At 37.0% G+C, this 23,294-nt stretch overlaps 1 protein-coding gene across 6 annotated transcripts in view; it reads left to right on the top strand.

Annotated features, from left to right (window-relative positions):
• Positions 1 to 601: 601 nt before the first annotated feature.
• Positions 602 to 23,294, top strand: part of nfatc2b (nuclear factor of activated T cells 2b) — a 34,887-nt gene continuing 12,194 nt past the window's right edge. For all 6 annotated transcript variants that reach the window (XR_012408260.1, XR_012408261.1, XR_012408259.1 and 3 more), the window contains exons 1-6: positions 602 to 1,866; positions 5,521 to 6,361; positions 9,693 to 9,861; positions 14,539 to 14,741; positions 15,857 to 16,029; positions 17,558 to 17,698. Coding sequence is in view for 2 of the 6 variants with exons in the window: in XM_073954736.1 (XP_073810837.1) it covers positions 1,764 to 1,866; positions 5,521 to 6,361; positions 9,693 to 9,861; positions 14,539 to 14,741; positions 15,857 to 16,029; positions 17,558 to 17,698 (1,630 nt within the window). In the remaining 4 variants the exon portion in view is untranslated. The remainder of the gene's footprint in view (positions 1,867 to 5,520; positions 6,362 to 9,692; positions 9,862 to 14,538; positions 14,742 to 15,856; positions 16,030 to 17,557; positions 17,699 to 23,294) is intronic.

Below are 23,294 nucleotides of genomic sequence, written 5' to 3'. Positions count from 1 at the left end.
CTGTAATTTCAAATTCAGGACAGACATTCATTCTTGTAAAAAAAAATCTCTATTAAAATGCAAGTTAGAAACACATTAAAATGTATGTTTATATTATTCAGATGTGCATAAAGATAGGGGTTTTATCACTTCTGAGTCTTTCTGAGAGATATTGAGATAGTTCATATAGGGATAGTTCACCCAAAAATTACAATTCTGTCATATTTTTCTGTCTTCAAACATCTTTAGGTTTCCTTATTCTGCTTCTCCCCCCCCAACCCCCCCCCCCCCCCCCCCCAAAAAAAAAGGAAAAACTATTTACTCTCCCTCAAGTGACGTTGAGTTTCTTAACTAATGAACACCTTTCATTTATTCATTTTCCTTCGGCTTAGTCCCATATCCTCAGAGGTCGCCACAGCGGAATGAACCGCCAACTTATCCAGCATGTGTTTTACACAGCAGATATTCTTCCAGCTGCAACCCATCACTGGGAAACACCCATACACACAGGGGCAGATTTAGTAAATTAGGAGTAAATTAAGCAATTCCAGCCATGGGGCCCACTTTTCCTATTTTAATTTATTTTTAATTGGGTTATTTTTGCATTTTTTTTCTTATATCACTCAATCATTTCTTTTCTACATTTAGTCTTAATGCAAAATAATAATAACAACATGTTAAGCATCTTGTAAAATGTTTAAAAATCACTTGTTTTCTTAAAATGAATTCACAACAAAAATTATATATAAAATATTTCGTTTTTAAAATAAATCTTTACCTAAATTGACTGCTGGACTTCTTGAGGTTGGCGATACATTTGCGCAGATGTAGGAAACATTAAACATTTAATTTTTTAGACACTCGTTATACCAAATATGACAGAAAATGATGTTTTATGTAAGTTATAGCTTTAATTTATACTTATAGGTATTTATTTGGGGGCCCTCAGATTTTCTGGGGCCCTAAGCAGCTGCTTATCTTGCTTATTCAAGATATCACACTTATTCAATTGCCCTATGGCGCATGGCTTTGGATTGTGGGGGAAACTAGAGCACTTAGAGGAAACCCATGCCAACACGGGGAGAACATGCAAACTCCTCACAGAAATGACAACTGACCCAGGGACTCGAATCAGCGACCTTCTTGCTGTGAGGCGACTGCTGAACACTGAGCCGCCACCTCTGTTAAACACTAAAGAAGATATTTTGAAGAATGCTAAAAACTTGTATTGATTTCCATAATATTTATGTTTGGATGCTATGGATGTCAATAGTGAGAGATTTTTTTCATCTTTCTTCAAAATATCTACTTCAGTGTTCAACAGAATAGAGAAGAGGAGAGTAAATAGTTACAATACATTTTTGGGTGAACTATCTCTTTATTACGAGCTGCCTAACCTACACACACCTGCTCTATAGTAAAATAAACCGATTTTTATACGTTTATCACGTATTAGTCTGCAGCTCAGGGAACCATTTTCTATATTATTCTGAGAAACGAATCGTATACCTGTTTACTGTACTGTTACTTTGGTTGGTGAGGGTGTTTCTGTTCAAACAGGAAGTGGCTCCGCATCTCCCGCGCTCTTTCTGTCTTTCACAGTCGAATCATCAGCAAAGCGCGCCTCACTGACACTTGGTTCGTTGCCTTAGAAACTAGAAACTATCGCTAACCGTTTTTATTTGGCAGATAACTATCAATTAACCGATTTATTACATTTTTATTTAGTTTTTACTTCATAAATAACTTTTTTCTTCAAATTACTTGGCTTGAAAACCTGTCCAATGAGTAATTTATACGAAAATATCGACAACCAAGAAGATTTGGACTTTCCATTACTCTTCTTGTACAACCAACCTGGCAACGACTTGCCTCCTGATGACCCAGGTTAGTGTGTGTATTACTAATTTAGAAAGACTGTCTTTGATATCAAGTGTTTATTATTCTAAATTAGTGTATTATACTTATTTATATAAAAACAATGTCTTACTAATTGTATTAAGTTAATCATTTGTGTAACGTAATGATATATCAATACTCAATATGATTAGTACTATAGTCACATTATTTGGTGTCCTTGTTACATTAGTTTGACTACTGAGTAACATTAATTAATTTCTTGTACTCTATAATATGGTTAGGGTTAGAATGCAGGTTTGTTTTAGGGTTATTTGCATGTAATTATGCACAAATATTTATAGTACATGGTTTCTGCAGGGTCTTAGAAAGTCCTAAAATGTCTTGATTCTCAATATCCAAATTTTAGTCCTTAAAAAGTCTTAAATCTACAAAAATATTATGTTGTTGGTCTCAAATCTTTTTAAACAGGTCTTAATTTTCATTTGTTTATGTTTTGCTGCCAAATCTGGCCATCACCAACACTCATCTGAATAAAACTTTAAGCTTTTTATTTAAAAAGGTCATTTTTAAATTCTATTTATCATACTAGTTTAATTATTTTCCTTACAGTAACATTTGTTTAAAGGTTCTTCTTGTATTTACTGCTGAGGACACCGACCTAGACAGATTGTTGTGCATATATTTAGTTTTTAAAACTTTTAAAACATTTGTTAATTTAAAAAAAAAACTATTTTAAAGAAAGTTTACGCTGAAAAAAGTGTATGGATACAAGCAGAGCTTGCTTGTTTTTATACAATATTTAAAATATTTAGCTAAGAAATAAAATCTAAAATATTGGTGTTTTTTATTATTAATCTATTATTGTATTGTTAAACTTATTAAATTATAATTTTTTTTGGATAGGGCAAATAAAAAGCTTTTCCATCTGGGCCATTTGAAAAAAAAAAACCTTAGCCTTTAGCCCTCTTATGGGTCTAGAATTGTATTCATAATGGTCTTAAAAATGTCTTAAAGTCTTCAGTTTAACTCTGTGAAACCTGCAGAAAGCCTGTAGTAAGTACACAGAACAAGTGTTGCAAGGACATCTTAAAATAAAGTATAACCCAAGGGGTAATTCAAATATTAAAAGTTTTACCATTATAGTATTTTTGACACATCATGGTATTACCCCTTTGCATTGGGGAGTTTGAGCATGCTCTGAGTTCAGAAGTGGGTTACTCACATTAAGTGAAACCAAATGTAGTGGAAACTTTCACTGCAGCTAAACCATCTCTAGAATTAGCAGAAAACAGCCTGGTTTACTGGAAACATCCGGAAACCTTTCTTCTTAATATCCAGCTATAAGAATAATATAATTCTAAATCTAATTAAAATACCATGCAATCTATATATATTTGTGAAATGGCTTTTAAAAAGGTACAATTCACAGAAATGTACATTTACTACTCTCAAGTGGTTGCAATTTGTTGAATCTTTAATTTAGTTCAACACAAAATTAAAGACTGCTGTGTTAAAAAAATACTATTAAAAATACTCAAACATTGTTCAAGTTGTCCACGTTTGTCCTCAACAGAAGCAGGAAACTAGATTATGTGGTAACACTTTACAATAACAGTACATGCATAATGATGTGGTAATATGTAAACTAAACATTACTGTATTATGAATTAATGATGAGATAAGGCGTGCGCTAATCATGAACTAAGTTTAACTACAACACGAGTGACAAAAGTTCATGTGTGAATAACGTCTACCTTAATTACTTGTTAGTACGTGTTGTTAATTCATGTATTGATTAACATTTAAATTTAAGCTAAATGTAACCGACATGAACTCATGAGCTGTTAATGGATAGTCATGTCATGACTTTACTTAGAGGGGCACATCATCATTAACTCCTCTTTCATGAACTCTTGTGTTTAAACTGTTGATGCTGATGTTGACAGAACACTTTTCTATTGTTATTCAGTGTAAACGCACTAGACGGATGTGCATAAGGAAATCATGAGTAATTAAGAATGGGTTAATGATGATGTACCCCTCCAAGTAAAGTCATGATATAATTATACATTAACATGTCATGAGTTCATGATGGTTAAATTAAGCATAAACTAACGTTGTAATTAATACATTAATTAACAAACAGTCATGTACTTACAAGTAATTAAAGTAGCTGTTATTCACACATGAACTCATGTGACTAATGTCGTAGTTCAAGAGTTCCCACTTAGATATGCTCAGCATTTATAGCAGGTTTGGCATGCTGTCCCAGGAGAGAACCCTGAGCTTGAAGATACTTGAGCCCAAGGTTCCCGCCTGGTCAATAAGCTTATAAGCAACCCAGGCTCATTGTGGAAACGTAGCCCCACGGACGTTTCTGGAGGTTTCTGGACGTTTCAGTTTTTGTTTTCGCGAATCGCGAGAGGCCGCTGTGTGCGCTTTTTCGTATCTCGAACGTCTCTCGCGAGTGCCGTTCGCGCTGTTCTCGCGTCAACCCACCAGAGGCCGCTGTCTGACTGACCGAATGATTGACTGCGCGACCGGCCAATCGGCTGACCCACCCTCCTCCTTCCATGAACCCAACCAGTTTTACCGATTGTCCCGCCTGCCCGCTCACTTCCCTAAACCCGAGCAACAATTTAAAAAAGCCGTCTAGAAAAAGAAAAACCCTCGTCTGATTTTTTTATTTTTATTTTATTTTTTTACCACATTCTCACCCTGTTATGAACTCGTTCGCTTTATTTTTTGGATTCTGTTTTTGTCTTACCTGGTTTCTGGAACCGCTCTTCCCCAGACTCGAACCCGGACGCCTTTGTCAACTCCTCCTCTTTGCATCTGAAGTCCGCCGGTGCACACGATGAGCTGACTTGACAAACTGACTGCAGCGGGAAAGCCCTCCACACGGAGGTAAGCGGTCAGCCGGCAAGCGTGAAAGGGAACGACGTCACACCGCCCCGTTGCGTTCGCTTAAAAAATGCAGCCATACGTACCTCCCGGAACATATTTCGTGGCCTCCAGAAACGTCTGCTGGACAACGTTTTCAGAATGAGCCTGGGTTGACTGTAACTGTTAACAACAGTGGAAGTGCCGAGTAGTAAAATCTAGAACTGTTCAATTTAAGAAAGTTTTGCTTCGTCCATGCTTTTATTTCCTTTAAGCAGGCTGATAGAACTGACGTAGCTGAAGTAAGATTAGGAATGGTGCTAATGTAGATATGTGTGTCATCAGCATAACAGTGATAACCAAGACCACATTTTTACATATACAAACATTTAAAAAAAAGTCAAAATATTAAAAACTTTCAAGGATTTAAGATGCTGAGAATCATACGTCATGACAATCTTGAGAAAAGGCTGTGATCTAATATTTTGTTATTTGTTTATTTGATAATAATTGGTGAAGTTTGTTCAATTATCGCCACTGGCTTGCTTGATTTGGGACTTGGGTAGCTACGCATTGATGGATTTGCTCTTCAGTGTTTGGACTTTCAGCAGTGAAATTAAACCACACTGAACTGAACTTCAGTGAACTCTGAAAACTGAGCTGACACATTTTCAATTTACTAGAACTTCATTTTCAGCTATGTTCAGCTTTTTTGACATAATCTACATTGTAAAAGCGCTTTAGAAATAAACAAATTGAATTGAACTAATATTTTAATTTGTTTTCCTTCTGTTTTAGCTGATGAGCCTGGTGATCCCTCCAACAATGACCCCAATCAAACGTCTTCATGCATTCTTCAAGACCCTTCTTTGTACGGTGAGGAGTCTCAATTCTCCAACGAGACTCTCATGTATCAGCAGTCTGATCTCAGACAGTCTTACAGTCACTCCCCCTCACTCGCTGCCCACCCTGGAAACAGCCCGAGAATTGAGATCACCTGCCCTGACCTGCACCACCACGACCATGTCCTCACCAACCCTGTGAACATCAACCCGCCCATGCTAATGGTCCCAGGCTACGATATGTCTCTCTACAGAGAGACCCAATGCCTGAGTCCAGCTAGCAGCACTTCCTCTACAAGCTGGCATTCAGATGGATATTCCCCATGCATTTCTCCCGGAGCTGGTGAAGTAAGTCCTGCCGGAGTGACCGAAGCCGATCTTTGTCCAATGATCCAAGCTATTCATGCCTCAGGTTCTCCAAACACGTCTCCTCGCACTAGCATCACTGAAGACACGGCTCTGGAACGTCGCTCAACCTCTCCACGCTCCCGCTCTTCTTCTCCGCAGGGGAAGCGCACCTACGTTCAGTACAAGACTCAGAGTCAACAATTTGGCCAAGATGAACCCGCCAAGTTTTATCCGCCGGCAAACTTGGAAGATTCACTGAATAACTTCAGCAACTTGACTAAACCCATCCCGACTAAAATTGTCAGGCCCAATGCAGATTATTCCCTCTACTCGGAGAGCCAGGCGAGCATGTTCCCAGCCATGACGGAAATGAAAAAAGAGTTCACTGTGGAGTCACGATATTTCATTCCTGCCACCTGGCCCAGTCAGGTCCTCGAGGGGGTTTGTAGGTATGAAAAACTGATCAATTAATCAGACTCAGGACAAAGCCAGAGTTTTATACGTATTTGTTATTAGCAGATGGCTTCATTCACTAGCATGAGACTCTTAAGAACAAAACAAATGAGATTTACCAATATATGTGTAATGTTAGTGTCACCCGCTTCTAATGTTATTACTCAATTGAATGGCCAGTATCGGTGATTTTCAGCTAATAGGTATGGGCCACTAGGGGCCTTGTGAGCCTACTAGTAGGCTCAGAAGGCTGTTATCATCCATACACATTGTTAATCAGCTATATTAATTGAGAAGGCTCTAGTTCCAGATCTGTTTTTACATTATTGTGATGGTTGGCTTTAGGGTTGGGGTTGGGTAGACGTTAAATACAATAATGGGAAATTTATTAAATAATATAAATAATTCTTGTGGTTAATCAGCTATACTAATACAGAAGAATGTTTAGCTTATTTATTTCTTCGAATTCTTGTTATTCCAATGGATTTTATTCCCAAAGTCTGCTTATTAAAGGGATAGTTCACCTAAAAATACAAATTGTTTCACTATTTACCCTCTCCGATGGCCTTCCAAACCTATATATATTTATTAGGGATGTAACGGTATCAGAATTTCACGGTACGGTAATACCTCGGTATGAATGTCACGGTACGGTATTTATTGAATCATTTACAGGAAAAAAAAAAACTTTTGAAAATACTCCAAAAAAGTGCCAAAAGTGTCAATGACATACAAATTAGCCATCTATCTGTTAGCTTTGAAACAGGAACTTCAATTTTAATAACAAAAAATTATTAAACCATGTAAAAAAATAAAGTTTCAATTTAGTATTGTTGAAAACTCATCACATTTAACATTTAATCACTCACTTAGATAGAGATGGGTTTAAAGGAAAATTATCATATAACTATAATCTGGTAAAAGCTGGTATCTCTGGGTATTTACAATGTCCCCTGCAACAGAAAAAAACCCTCTCATTTGGGACTGAGGATTCTGGGACAAGAGAGATATGACTTGGCCCATGTTGACAGCAGTGGGGTAACATTGTGCATTGTCTTTCCCCCACTTGAGAGGACAAACCATGAGTGAGATAGAGGTCTCTTTGCGGTACAAGTCAATGTCTGCATCAATCTGAACAGTGTGCTGTGTTTCTGCAGTCCCCATGACTGTTATTAGTCGTATTCCCCAACTTGCAGGCACGTGCACACATAGGGCTCAACCTGTGCAGTGCACATGCCCTTTTTAGTCTTGGATAGAAAATGCCCTTCCAAAACGATCAAAAGTGCCCCCGCGACGCGACACAACCTCCGTCCAGTCCAGCCCTTCAGTAGGCGCGCGATAACACCTCTCTTGAGTATGCGCGCTCAACCCCCCCTCGGCGCTTTACAATACGCGCGCCACAACACAGCTGATCAGAACGCGCGCGACAGCACCGCTATTCAGCACGCGCGCGGCGACAACACCCGCTTTAGGTTCGATCATTTCCATCTTTTTTTCATCTCCGCTACTAGCAGCACACTCCATTTCCGCATTACTGGATCTGTAGCGACAACAGACCGCAAAGGATTATGGCCACGCCGGGGCTGATGGGAAATGAAGTTTCAGCTACCTCCCGTTCGCTTCATTCGCCTGAGCAAATTTTCTCAGAAGACCTATAGTTTTACCGAGTCATGCGACTTTTATATTGCGGTATGACGGTATTTACAATACCGTTACATCCCTAATATTTATAGATTGAAAATATATTCAGTAAAGCTGAAAACCTGCAACCATCAACTTCCAGAGTAGGTAAAAGCAAACAGAAAAAGAAACTTTTGCTACAGGCGAAGGATAAATAAATGATGTCAGGTTTCATTTTTGGGTGAACTATCCCTTTAAATATGATGGTAAGTTTATTGATTTGAACATTAAACCACATTTAATTTTAGCTTTATACATTTTCTGCATGCTTTGCCTTTTTATTTCTCCTAATAAAGTTTTAGAGGCAAATCTGAGAAATAGTTTATGCTTTTATAATCAAAAAATCAGTATCTTTAAACCTCAGGTTAAAATAGTTGTTATCCCAATGGATTTTATCCCAGGATCTGCTTATTAAAGCGATAGTTCATCTAAAAATATTTTTTTTTTTACTGTTTCCTCTCTCCGAAGGACTTCCAAACCTATATATATTTATAGATAGCAGATATATTCAATAAAGCTAAAAACCTGCAACCACCAGCTTCCAGAGTAGTTAAAAATCAAACAGAAAAAGAAACTTTAAGAACAGGTGAAGGATAAATAAATGATGACAGAGGTTTCATTTTTGGGTGAACTATCCCTTTAAATAAGAAAGGAAATTGATTGATTTGAGCATTAAACCACATTCAATTTTAGCTTCATACATTTTTGTCATGTTTTGCCTATTTATGTCCTCTAACAATGTTTTAGAGGCAATTCTGAGAAATAGTTTATGCTTTAATAACCAAAAACTCAATTTCTTTATGCCTCAGATTAAAATACTTGTCATTCCAATGGATTTTATTCCTAAAATCTGCTTATTAAAGGGATAGTTCACCTAAAAATACACAATTTCTTTCACTATTTACTCTTCCTCAGGGGGATGCAAATTTTTATGCATTTCTATATAGAGGATATATTTACTAAAGCTGAAAACCTTCGACTTCCATAGTAGGTACAAGCAAACAGAAAAAGAAACTTTTGCAACAGATGAAGGATAAATAAACGATGACATGTTTCATTTTTAGGTGAACTATCCCTTTAAATATGATGGGAAATTGATTGATTTGAGGATTAAACCACATTTGATTTTAGCTTTATACATTTTTTTCATGTTTTCCCTATTTTTTTTTTCTAACAAAGTTTTAGAGGAAAATCTGAGACATAGCTTATGCTTTTATATTCAAAAACTAAATATCTTTATGCCTCAGATTAAAATACTTGTTATTCCAATGGATTTTATTCCCAAAATCTGCTTATTAAAGGGATAGTTCACCTAAAAATACACATTTTCTCACTATTTACTCTTCCTCAAGGTTCCAAACCTATTTATATTTCTAGATAAAGGATATATTTACTAAAGCTGAATACCTGCAACCATTGACTTCCAGAGTTGGTAAAATCAAACACAATAAACGTTATAGGTTTCCAGATTTCTTCAGAATATCTTCTGTTGTGTTCAACAGAAGAAAGAAACCCATAAACGTTAAATAAAGTAGAGTAAAAGATGAGAGAATTGTGTGAAAATATTTGGGTGAACTAACTCTTTAAGTTACTAAATAAGTAATATGTGGTGGTAGTTGGTATTACTGACAGTCTGTCCTCTCCCAGTATGCCAGTGGCTGCTCTGCCTGCGCTGGACTGGCCTCTTCCATGCAGCAGTGGCCAGTATGAGCTCAGAATCGAGGCTCAACCCAGACAACACCACCGGGCCCACTACGAGACTGAGGGCAGCCGAGGGGCTGTCAAAGCATCCAGCGGAGGCCATCCTGTTGTTCAGGTAAATTGAAGACAAAGATGTGTATTTAGAGGAAAAAGGAAAGCTGTGGGAGGCCGGAAATGTAGGTTTTGTTTGATAGGATGTGTGGGAAGTGGATATAACAATTCTTTAGAATCGCTTTGTGTGAAAAAGCACGCAAATAATTGTGATTTAAAGACCTGAAACTGAGAGCGAAGAGCTTGATAAGAGAAATGAATAGGAGAGAGATAGATAGAGAGATAATGCAACCGTTGTGGTGACGTTATTTCCCTGTTACAGTGTGATGCGCACATTTAGGGAAATGAGGATCCGTGTTGTCGCTATCACTGAAACATGTCACATCAGCTACACACAGATATATGCATATCATACACACTGTATCAACATCAGTACTGTTGAAAAAGAAGATATCATGTGTTGTGATTTGATGCATACACACAGATTCTTCAAAAAAGAGCAAACAATTGCATTTAGACACAGCAAATCTTTTTTTTTGTAATGTCATCGCAGTCACACATTTATTTATAGACTCTATTCTAATGTTAGGTCATTGCTACACTGTAAAAAAAAAAAAAAGAAATCGTAAAAAAAAAAGGTCGGCAAGGCAGTGGCGCAGTAGGTAGTGCTGTCGCCTTACAGCAAGAAGGTGGTTGGTTCGAACCTCGGCTCAGTTGCGTTTCTGTGTGGAGTTTGCATGTTCTCCCTGCCTTCGCGTGGGTTTCCTCCAGGTGCTCCGGTTTCCCCCACAGTCCAAAGACATGCAGTACAGGTGAATTGGGTAGGCTAAATTGTCCGTAGTGCATGAGTGTGTGTGTGAATGTGTGTGTGGATGTTTCCCAGAGATGGGTTGCGGATGGAAGGGCATCCGCTGCGTAATAACTTGCTGGATAAGTTGGTGGTTCATTCCACTGTGGCGACCCCGGATTAATAAAGGGACTAAGCCGACAAGAAAATGAATGAATAAAAAAAAGGTCAAATGACTGGCAGCTACGGCTGCCAAACGAAAACCATAAAATTACGGTACAATTTCTTTGTTGAAATAAAGTACAAAAAATTATAAATCTACAGATATTTTCATTGAAATGTTTACAGAAAAACACTTATTTTACAGAATTTCCTAGATTGTTACAGTCAAGCTGGTAATTTACATATATTGTTTGTAATTTTTACGGACTTTTGTATATAATTTAAAATAACAGAAAAATACTGTTTAAATAATACTGTAATTTCTGAATATTTCTGAATATATACTGTAAGTTTTGAATATAATTGGAAGTGACAAAAATTTACTGTAAAAAATTTAGAGATATTTTCTGTAAAATTAGGTTTCTTTTTTACAGTGTAGGCTGTTAGCATAGTGTGAAGCATATGCACATATTTGGCGTAGTTCACCCTAAAATTAAAATGTATTCATCATTTGCTTTCCCTCAGCTGCTTCCAAACCATCATATATTTGTTTTTACATTGAACACAAAAGCAGATATTTTGAAGAATGTTAAAAACTGGTTGTCAAATATGAATTAATAGCTATAGTTTTCCAACATTGCTTAAAATATCTTTTTTCCCACATGAAAACATTCTAGTGATTTATTGTAAACACTAGTGTTTTTGACCCTTACTATAGTGGTGTATTATATGGTATTTTATTTACAACACTTTGTTAATGAATGCCCCAGCATAGTGTAGTATTAACTACAGTGAACTGATAAACTGTAATAAATGCTGTAGTATACTTTAGTTTTACTACTGTGGTTTACTGTAGTATAATATGCCCTATAGTTGTCAAACTACATAAATAGGTCATTGGTCTGTATTACTATAGATGTTATGTTACCATTGCAACTAATTCATTAGTGTATTTTACAGAGTATAGATTAAAAGCACTATAATATTTACTATAAATTTCTATAGTATTTTTTCAAGTGAGTTTGTGTTTGGGTTTGTGACATTAGTGGCCAGATTAGTGGCAAGTTAAAACATAATAATAATTAGTTCCTTATGTTTATGTAGCGCTTTTCTGGACACTCAAATCTCTTTACACATTATGAGAAATCTCCTTATCCAGCACCAGTGTGCAGCATCCACCTGGATGATGCGACGGCAGCCATATTGCACCAGACCGCACACCACACGGTTTAACGTCTCATCTGACAGACAGCACCCACTGAGCAGTATAGAGTCCCCTTCACTATACTGGGGCGTTAGGATCCACACAGACTGCTGGTTGAGCGCCCCCTGCTTACCTCACTAACACCACTTCTGGCTGCAACCTAGCTTTTCCATGTGGTCTCCCATCCAGGTACTGACTGGGTGCAGCCCTGTTAAGCTTCAGTGGGTGTCTATGTGAGTTGCAGAGAGCTAGCTGCCGGCTGAAGCCTAGTAGCCTAGTAGTGACTTAAAGGGACACAACTTACAAACCACTAAATATTTTTGTATCGCACCACTAAATTTAGTTTAAACAACGCTACGTTCCAACTAAATATTTAAGGCAGCTTCCCCCATGTTCACATTGAGGAGCTTACAATGATTATAAAGATTGATCTCCCTCTGCTCACAGCCTCATTTTCCTCGCAAATCTCACGTTGTTTTCGGTTTGTGGAAGAAGATTTTAATTTTCTTTTCAAGAGTTTACACTTAGCTGATGATTGATTATAAAGCTTTTTTGGCATGCTGTCCCGGGAGGGAGCCCTGAGCTCACAAGATCCTCAAGCCCGGGGCTCCCTCTCGTTTGCAAGGTAAGAGGGGAGTTTGAGCTCAGGTAGATCTCGAGAACTCCTTTGCTGTTGTAGCTAATGAACAAAGTGATTGCTCTTAAGAGATAACTACTTACTAGGAGCATGTCTATGGTGCTGATTTGGATTAGTCAATTAACTTAAGTTGCATGTTTTTGGACGGTGGGAGGAAACCGGGGAACCCGGGGGAAACTCACGTAAGCACGGGGAGAACGGGTAAAATCCACACAGAAACATCAGCTTGCTTGGTAAGGACTAGAACCAGTGACATTATTGCAGAGAGGCAACCACTGGGCCACCGTGCCACCCATTCAGGAAAGAAGGAGTAGTAGTAGGGGTGGAAGGGGGGATTCTTCAAAACGAAGATGGCTGTGATATGGAACTTAGGTTATTTATAGTGGCTTAGAAATCGTCTGATTGGTGAATTATAAATTGAATAATGCGGGACCGGCTGCAAGCAATCTTAAGTAGTTTATAAATAAACTTCACTCAAGGAGGGATTTGTGTTAATTGTATCTGTCAATTAAAATGGGAATTTCTTCATGACTGAGTTCTTCTACCTGCAATTTTCTGTTTCATATATTAAAAAATCAAGTGTAATGTTTTAATAAATTCATGTGTATTTTGCGTGCATTTATGGCTCATGATGCAGGTGTGTGCGTCGTCTGTTATTAGTGACTGACTGTAATGTACTATAAAAATTTATTTTGTTATTGAATTTTCATAGAAGAGTTTCATATAGATGCATTAGTTGCAGAATTTTAAAGCAGTTTAACGATTTAAATGCTTCTTATTGGATATTACGTCATTCAATGCGACTATGCATGACTTTACGGAGAGCTTACGGTTTGCCTTAAGAACATGTGGTGTAATCGAAGAACAAATTTAGTCACAAATTAGCTAGTAGTTTACGTTCTAGTTTAGGAAAGAACTTACGAACAGCTGCTGCAAGCCCTTCACAGATAAGTAAATGATGACAGTGTTTTCTTTTTTCATTGACCTGTCCTTTTAAAGTCTGCGTGAACTGGAAGCTGCGACCGTATTTTTTTTTTCTCTCGTATTGTGACGCAGTTCCTAGAGAAACGGAATATTCATTCATTCATTTTCTTGTCGGCTTAGTCTCTTTATTAATCCGGGGTCGCCACAGCGGAATAAACTGCCAACTTATCCAGCAAGTTTTTACGCAGCGGATGCCCTTCCAGCCGCAACCCATCCCTGGGAAACATCCACACACACATTTACACACACACACACACTCATACGCTACGGACAATTTAGCCTACCCAATTCACCTGTACCGCATGTTTTTGGACTGTGGGGGAAACCGGAGCACCCGGAGGAAACCCACGCAAAGGCAGGGAGAACATGCAAACTCCACACAGAAACACCAACTGAGCCGAGGATCGAACCAGCGACCCTCTTGCTGTGAGGCGACAGCACTACCTACTGCGCCACTGCGTCACCCAGAAACGGAATATCAAATAAGTAAAAAAGTGGGTGTGGCTTGTTTTCTTTACTGCGAACTGATTGGATGTCGTAAAGGGATTTCATACAGAAAGATTATCACAACCTAACAGGCTCCTCCTCCTCACCTTTTTATTTTTTCTGTCAGTTGGAGGAGGCGTAGTTAAGTAAGTTAGCTACACACACTACCTCAGATACACCCAATCTGAGAATTTAACTCAAAACAAACAGGAAGTGCATTTTCAGATTTCAATTTTAGATTACAAGGGCAAACCTTTTTTTAATGACACTGACAGATGAATTGTTCACCACAAAACTAGCAATTCATCCATTCATTCATTCATTTATTCATTCATTTCTTTTTTTTTTCGGCTTAGTCCCTTTATTAATCCGGGGTCGCCACAGCGGAATGTAGTGCCTAAACTTGCAATGAGAGCAAACAAAATCAACAGGGTTAGGCTTGATGTCATGTGAATTTTAACTGTGTTTTGGGCTGTCTCAGTTGCGAGGGTACACCGGGACGGAGCCGCTGGTTCTCCAGATCTTTATTGGCACGGCTGATGACAGGAACCTTAGGCCTCACGCCTTTTACCAGGTCCACCGAATCACCGGCAAGACCGTCACCACCAACAGCCAAGACCGAATGCTGAACGGAACCAAGATCCTTGAGGTGCCGATGGAACCCAAGGAGAACATGAGAGCTGTGTAAGAACATTATTATTATCACATTCAGTTCAATTCAGGTTTATTTGTAAAGGGCTTTTCACAGTAATTATCCTTACACATGAAGAAGATCGGGTAGCACGGTGGCTCAGTGTTTAGCACTGTCGGCTCATAGCAAGAAGGTTGCGGGTCCCAACGGGTCCAGTTGGCATTTCTGTGGGGAGTTTGCATGTTCTCCCGTGTTGGTGTGGGTTTCCTCCAGGTACTCCGGTTTCCCCCACAGTCCAAACATATGCACTATAGGTAAATTGGATAAACAAAATTGGCCATAGTGTAAAGTATGATTGTGTGTGTGTTTGAATGAGTGTGTATGGATGTTTTCCAGTAGTGGGTTGTGGCTGGAAGGGCATCCGCTGCATAAACATATGCCTGAATAGTTGGTGGTTCAGTCCGCTGTGGCAACCCCTGATTAATAAGGGACTGAGCCAGAATGGTATATGCCAGAAATAAATTAAAGAAGCCCCAGAATAGAGATCTGCGCGGGACTAAATTCCCGCTCCTGCCTGCACCCGCCAGGTTTTATCCCGAACCAGACCGCTCCCGCTTATATTCAGCATTTGTTGTCCCGCTGCCCGACCCGCCCCGTTTTCTACCCGCCGCGCCCGTTCCCGCTAACGGACGGGGGGAGATCAACACTGAAAACCACCCAGCTGTACAGAGTACAGACAGCCTATAACACGCTGTCTGTATAAACACACACACACACAAGCACAAGCAAGTGACACACACACACACATTGACAGCGTCTCCCTCTCTCTTTCATTCACACACACACACACACACACACACACACACAGAGAGAGCACAAAGCTCACACAGACAGCAACAAACAAGCTAAACGGAGCATCATGCTGTCTCTTTCACACATATACATGCGCGTGCTTGCTTGCTCGGGAGTGGGGAGCTAGGAGCGATATTGTGGAACCGCCCGCTTCTGTCCAAAATTAAACCTGTTACCGTCCGCTCCCACGCTTAATTGGAAATTTATTCCCGCGCTACAGAAATGTGGTCGGGTCCTCTCCCCCAGAAAGAATGAAACATGAACAGCATGTGATAAAAGGAAGGTTTACTTGTTAAAAGTCTGTTTTTGTTTATAGAATTGACTGTGCCGGTATTCTGAAGCTGAGGAATGCTGACATCGAGCTGAAGAAAGGAGAGACGGATGTGGGACGGAAAAACACCCGTGTGAGATTGGTCTTCCGTGTCCATATTCCTCAACCTGGAGGACAGTGGCTTTCTCTCCAAGTGGCCTCGCAGACCATTGAATGCTGTATGCATTTACATTTTTCAATTAAATCTTACTTAACTCATTGGCCCACATTTTATTGCACTTACTTTTGCATGGAAAGCTTTATAATATTAATGCTCTTATATGTGAATTTTAGATATTTAAATGTAATTATTACATTTAAATAAGTATATAAAGAGTTCAGATGCAAAAACCTCTAAGGCTACGTTCTGAATCAGATTTTTTTTTCTCAGATCAGATTTTTTTGCATGGCTGTTCACATTGTTGACATAAATGTGGCCAATATCAGATTTGCTGTGTGAACAGATCATGGTCCTAAACTGACCCGCATGCGCAAAAGTACAATTACGGACAGCACAAAATGTCTAATTATGCACACAGTGTGTATACAGTATGAAGTAAGCATGTTGTCGGATTATGCTTAATATGATTATTGCCCTTTTCACAGACAGCCGTGGTGTATTTCACGAACTGTGATACTACTAATTTCGTGCAATTCGTTATTTGACACCTAAAATAAGTCTCTTGTGATTGAAAACACTGATCATTTGTGATTTATGACAACCGCGGTGCGCGTCTTTCTGACCACCGGTCTAGGGAACTCATCAAGGGTTAATAATACAAAATATTTTATTGTAAAGCATTTTATAGAAAATATTAATTTAAAAGAGAGATCTGTAATGCTGCGTTCACATCAGACGCATGTCAAGTGCGAATGATTTACATGTTAAGTCAATGCAAACACGCGAATAAACATCCTGCGGCGCGATACGGCGTGAATTTCGCGAATTGTGCGGTGCAAATGGTGAACACATCGTATGGTGTGGCGCGACATGAGTGTTTTGCGCGTTTAACGTGAATCACTCGAGTTCAAAAATCTGAACTTCAGCGGACATTAGCGCCGCGTTAACCAATCAGGAGCTTGCTCTTGTGGGGGCGTGATTGTGACGTATCGTACAGTTCATTAAACTGGGCTTGGCTCTGTCAGAAGCACCGCTGAAAGCCTCCGTCATCCAGGTTCAGTTTCTGGAGGAGTTTATGAGCTCACAGAGCTGGATGCACCTCTGAAAGGATGTAGTGGACTCAGACACGACCCTAAACATATCAACTCTGTTTTTCAGCCTTCATAAAGCAAATAAACACTGTTATTTTCTTAATAAAATCCATGTTTGCCATTTAGCAATGAAGCTAGAGTCGCCGGGCAGACAGAAGCCCTGCCCATCACACGAGAATCCGCGACTGTTCTGAAGTGAATTTGACAAGCGAATGAAGCGGTTTCATGCGGGAATGAAGCGAGTAAACTCAAATGTTCACGTGGCTATTTACGCGCGAATATCGCGATTTATCCGCGAGTTATGCGTCTGGTGTGAATGCAGCATTAGGGTGTACTCATTCATATTAGCACTATTCATATCTAAAAACATAAGATTTTACAGTATATTTATCTATTTATTTATGTATTTCGTTAATCTTTAGTTGTAATAATTCTGATAAAAAATAGTCAAATATAACGTTTTAATCTTAATAAATGTCTTGGGCTGTCTGCCAGCTCAAAGGTCCGGTCATGAGCATCCAGCGGTGGAGCATCAGGACACAGATCACTCTTCAGTTCTAGGCGGAGCGCAGATGATCCTCAGAGGCCAGAACTTCACTCCAGAGTCCAAAGTCATCTTCTTTGAGAAAACGCATGGTGAGTCAAACTCCTCTGCTGATTATTAGTGCAAACCAATGGAATTTCTGTGTGGAGTTTGCACGTTCTCCCCATGTTGATGTGGGTTTCCTCCAGGTGCTCCGCTTTCCCCCACAGTCGAAAGACATGCGCTATAGGTGAATTACATAAAGTAAATTGGCCGTAGTGTGTGTTTGTGAATGTGAGAGTGTATGGGTGTTTCCCAGTACTGGGTTGCAGCTGGAAGGGCATCTGCTTTGTAAAACATATGCTGGATAAGTTGGCAGTTCATTCCGCTGTGGTGACCCTGATGAATAAATGGAATAAGCCGAAGGAAAATGAATGAATGAACATAATATTTCGATATGTGAGACATTCCAGCAATTCGGGCAGGCAGGAGAGTGGTGTAGAAATAATTGTTAAATCTGTAGCCCTTGTAAAATGTAATCTTTAAAGGGAAAAATTAAATTAGGAACCAATTTCACCTTTTTTGAATGAATAACTTTCACATAAGGTGAAATCAGCTTGTAATTTGGTGCTGTAGCATCTTAACAACGACACACAACTCCATTAATATTTGACTTCTGCAGGCGTTGTCAGCCATCCGTGAAGATGATTAGCATACAGTTTGTTTAAAGGTGCATTGATGTGCTTTGCATATACTGAAAAATGGTGGTCTAGGCTGGAGTCATGAAGTGTTGGATTACACGAGAGACTGCAACACGAGAGTGAAAAACAGATAAGACTTGCAAAGCTTGCATAAACACAAACACAGCACACACTGTCTGTTTTTAAAGACGTCAGAAACCTCAGAACCAACACCTACACACTGTTCGTTTACACGATATATGTAGACCAAATGTGAATGTTTTGTTTAGGTTTTTTGGGAGTTTATAACAAATTATTTTTATAATATATACAGTGCTCAGTAGGTATGGGTATTGTTAAGTTTTTAATAACGATATTACTACTTTTATTGATACCACTTATCGGTTCAGTTCTTTAACAGTTCTCTTATCTGTATTTTTTATGAAAAAAAAATAACAATTAGAAATGAACAACTTTATTTTATTTTATCTTTTATAAAATAATAAAATAAAACAACAAAAAATAAAACAAAACAAATAATTGTAAAACATAAATACAATTTTTCCTGTAAAAGAATGTAGTATGGTGTAAAGAAAAATTACTCTCAGTTTTTAATTATTCTTCTGCAGAAAAAATCGACATGTTTGACTTTTCTGGCAGAAGTCAGGATCTTTCTTTAGTGCTCCCTGCAGTTGAAAATACCCTCTTTGAGTTGCAAAATGCAGTTAAATGAGATAATGTTGATGATTTTAATCATTTTTTCATTAACGCATTCGTATAAATGTGTTAACGGTGTTTTGGGAGTTAACTGTGTTTTTAATACAGTTTTGGATCATCTTGCAATGTAAAAACAAGCAGTTTTTTTATCATATATTAATAAGCACAGTTTATTATTAGGCTTTTTTTAGGCTATATTTGTAAATGCAGCTGATGTCAAAGCATTTTTAATGTTGAAAATGTATTTAGGCTACTGCAGAAAAAAACAAAAATACTGTTTTCATTGTAACGGAGTGTGTTTATTTAACAGTGTTGGGCAGTAACGTTACTAGCTTAACTACATTTCTCAGTAGCTTGGCGATAGCGTCGCTATTTTATTAGTCAAGTAACGTCCACACAAGCTACATTTACAGATTGCGGATCAATAAGTGACGGCACCGACATTCACGGAGATGTGGGGCCGGTGTGTAGCCGATGATAGTAAATCCATATGATGGCTAGAATGAGAAATTCTTCTTCCTGTTTTACGGTGTTCGACAACAAACTTTTTGGTGCGTTACTGCCACCGCTGGTTGGCGATGTTGCCAACAGAAACTTGCTTGATGGAAAGATGACTGAGGGAGAGGAGTTATTTTTGAAGAGGTATTCCTCGTGACCATACCTCGAGAATTACATGTTAAGATGCAATAACTTGTGTTTCTGTTTAGTACAGCATACTATTTACAGTAAATAACTGAACTGACTATTCTGCCTCATATGTTTCATTGTCAGTTTTATTATTCACTAAGATATGATTGACTTGGATTTAAGTTGCTTCGATTTAAAAATAAAAATAGCAAAAATAGCTTAGATGTAGCTAGATGTTAGTAGCTAGGCAGTCAAAACTTTGCACTGCAGTTAATGCACTTTTGAAAGATACTTTCACTTAGCCAGATTGTTTGCGTTTCCGCTTATACAAGAAAACAACTTGTTGCAATGGGAATTGTCGCAGTCCACTCTGGAAATACAATTCGTTTGGATGACTCCGCAAACTCACGAGCTGCTGAGTGCGAGTCTGTGTCGCGAGTTATGTGTGTGCGCTCCGCCAAGAACTGTGAAAGCTTTACCTTATGCGCTCGCCGGAAACACAAGCATTTCTCATGAGATTGCCAACTGTGCCGACTAATATCAAATATCGCAAATTAGAAAAGGTTGGTCAGTTAATTATGCTACTGTAAGTAATGTTTATTCAACAATAGTTTTCCAGTACCGATATCAGAACCGTTAACGTCAGAGCTTATCGATAATTCAGTCTTTTATAATGTAGCACCGATACCGATAAAGTACAGAGTTTCGGTACCTGTCCCTAGTGCTCAGCATAGTTGTGCACACCCCATTTTGAAATTGAATATTTTTATCTATTTCTGTAAGTATAGACAATGTATTTTGGTGTGTTTAAACAAACCAGATTTATTAAACAGATATATTTATAAAAAAAAAAAAAAAAAAAAAAAAAATATATATATATATATATATATATATATATATATATATATATATATATATATATATATATATATATATATATATATATATATATATAATTATTTATTATTATTATATTATAAAATAAAAAAATGGAAATATAATACATTTAAATTCATGCAAAATATTGCAAAAAAAAAAAAATTAAAACCTACAAAATTTCAACTAAATTGTATACATTTTTTCTTCTCTTGATTTTTGCTGTTTTGGAAAATGTTATTTAATATTTTCCCCCAACATATAGATTTGGGCTACTAATTTCTGAACTATTATCGTAAGTTATTTTTGTTAGATTAGCTCCAGATTTGGTTTCAGTACTGACTAAACTAATGTGTATGCACAAATATAATATTGTAAAGCATCCTATAAAAAACCTTAACTTAAATTGGAGATTTCTAAGGGGTGTACTCATATATGCTGAGCACTGTGATTATTTTATATGCATCGTTAATAACTTTAAGCTAATATTTGTGTGGAGTATTGTGGACAAATAAGCAGTAAGATACTTAAACCATTGTTTGTAAATACATATCTACATACAACATAATGATATAAATGCATGATTATATTGTTATTATGTTATAAATGGATTTAAAAATAATAGAATATATATATATATATATATATATATATATATATATATATATATATATATATATATATATATATATATATACACACACACACACACATATATATAAATAAATATATATATATATATATATATATATATATATATATATATATATATATATATATATATATATATATATATATATATATATATATATATATATATATATACATACACACAGTTGATGTCAGAATTATTAGCTCCCATGTTAATTTTTTTTTCCCAATTTCTGTTTAACGGAGAGAAGATTTTTTCAGCACATTTCTAAACATAATAGTTTTAAAAACTCATTCCTAATAACTGATTTATTTTATCTTTGCCATGATGACAGTAAATAATATTTGACTAGATATTTTTCAAGACACTTCTATACAGCTTAAAGTGACATTTAAAGGCTTAACTAGGTTAATTAGGTTAACTAGGCAGGTTAGGGTAATTAGGCAAGTTATTGTAAATCAATGGTTTGTTCTGTAGATAGTCGGAAAAAAAAAATTAGCTTAAAGGGGCTAATAATTTTATCCCAAAAATGTTTTTAAAAAAATTTAAAACTGCTTTTATTCTAGACAAAATAAAACGCATAAGAAATTTTCCAGATAAAAAATATAAAAAATATATTATAATATAAATATTATCAGACATACTGTGAAAATGTCCTTGCTCTGTTAAACATCATTTGGGAAATATTTAAGAAAGAAAAAAAATTCAAAGGGAGGCTAATAATTCTGACTTTAACTTTTTATAGGAAGGAAAATATAAATAATAGGAATAGGATAATAGGAAATTGTTCCGTTAAAAAAATAAAAAATAAACTGTAGATGCAAAACCAAGTAACTAGAGTAATTAATAAATAAATTAAAAAAGAAATTGTTTAAATTGTTGGTCATAATGGTTCTAAGTTTATATAGTGAATGACAGCATTGGCACAGACTGAATGCAATTTCAGAATCACAAAAGGACAATTGCAAACATCAGCCGTAACTCTCATTGACGTCCTGCAGAAACGGCCTACAGTTTCTGACGCAAGTAAACTTTTTAGCAGCACTTTCCATTTAGGTGTGCAGTGTGGTGCGAGAGGATGTGGTTTTGCTCTGCAGTGATAGCATCTACAAGCAGAGTCTCTTTCCTTTCCTGCGCTCAAAGTCGAGCTGCAAAAGTAAAGCAGCAGGAGAGTGGGAGTTTCATCCTCTGTGCACAAAAACTTTCTCTCTGATGCAGATGTAGAGTCGCAGGACAGAGGTTTGTTGTGGCTTTCAACAATAAATAGTGAGGATACACAGAGGCGTTTGCATGTGAACGAATGTAAATTAGTTACAGTCGTCCCCACCCCAACTTAAATGAGTGCCAATCTTCAATGTCTCTAAGGAGACAGATGTTAGATTGTAGATGTTCAAAAAGTTTAATAAAACAAAATTTATGAGCCACAAATATAGTTAAAAACACTAATATCATTACATTTTAAATGTATTTTTTTATTTAATCATTAACACCCAGTGCTTAATGAAACTTGCAAAAAAAGTAATAAGTAAAAATTCATTTGATTGTGAAAAATAATTTAGGAACCAGCCAGAACACCTTTGATCATTTTGATAATTAATGACTGATTTCTTTTAACATGATTTTTGTATGGATTAGCATGTTGTTATCATGATTCTAGTATGAATTAGCATGTTTTTAGCTTGATTCTAGAGTGAATTAGTATAATTTAATATGAATTTGCATGTTGTTAACATGATTTTAGTAATAATTAGCATGTTTCTAGTATGAATTAGCATGTTGCTACCAAGTTTCTTGTGTGAATTTACTTGTTATCATGATTCTAGTATGAATTAGCATGTTTATAGCAAGATTCTAGTGTGAATGAGCATAATTAAGTATGAATTTGCATGTTGTTATCATGATTCTAAAATGAATAAGCATGTTTATTTCTAGAATCTAGTGTGAATTAGCATAATTTACTGTAAATTTGCATGATTTTAGCAATAATTTTCATGTTGTTAACATTATTCTACTATCAATGAATTGAAATGTTGTTAGCATGTTTTTAGAATGAATTAGCATGTTGCTAATATGTTTCTTGGATGAATTAACGTGTTGTCATGATTCTAGTATGAATTAGCATGCTTTTAGCAAGATTCTAGTGGGAATTAGCATAAC

The sequence above is a fragment of the Danio rerio genome, chromosome 6 (genome assembly GCF_049306965.1).
Source record: "Danio rerio strain Tuebingen ecotype United States chromosome 6, GRCz12tu, whole genome shotgun sequence".
Taxonomy (NCBI): domain Eukaryota; kingdom Metazoa; phylum Chordata; class Actinopteri; order Cypriniformes; family Danionidae; genus Danio; species Danio rerio.
This window is presented reverse-complemented; position numbering and strand designations above follow the sequence as displayed.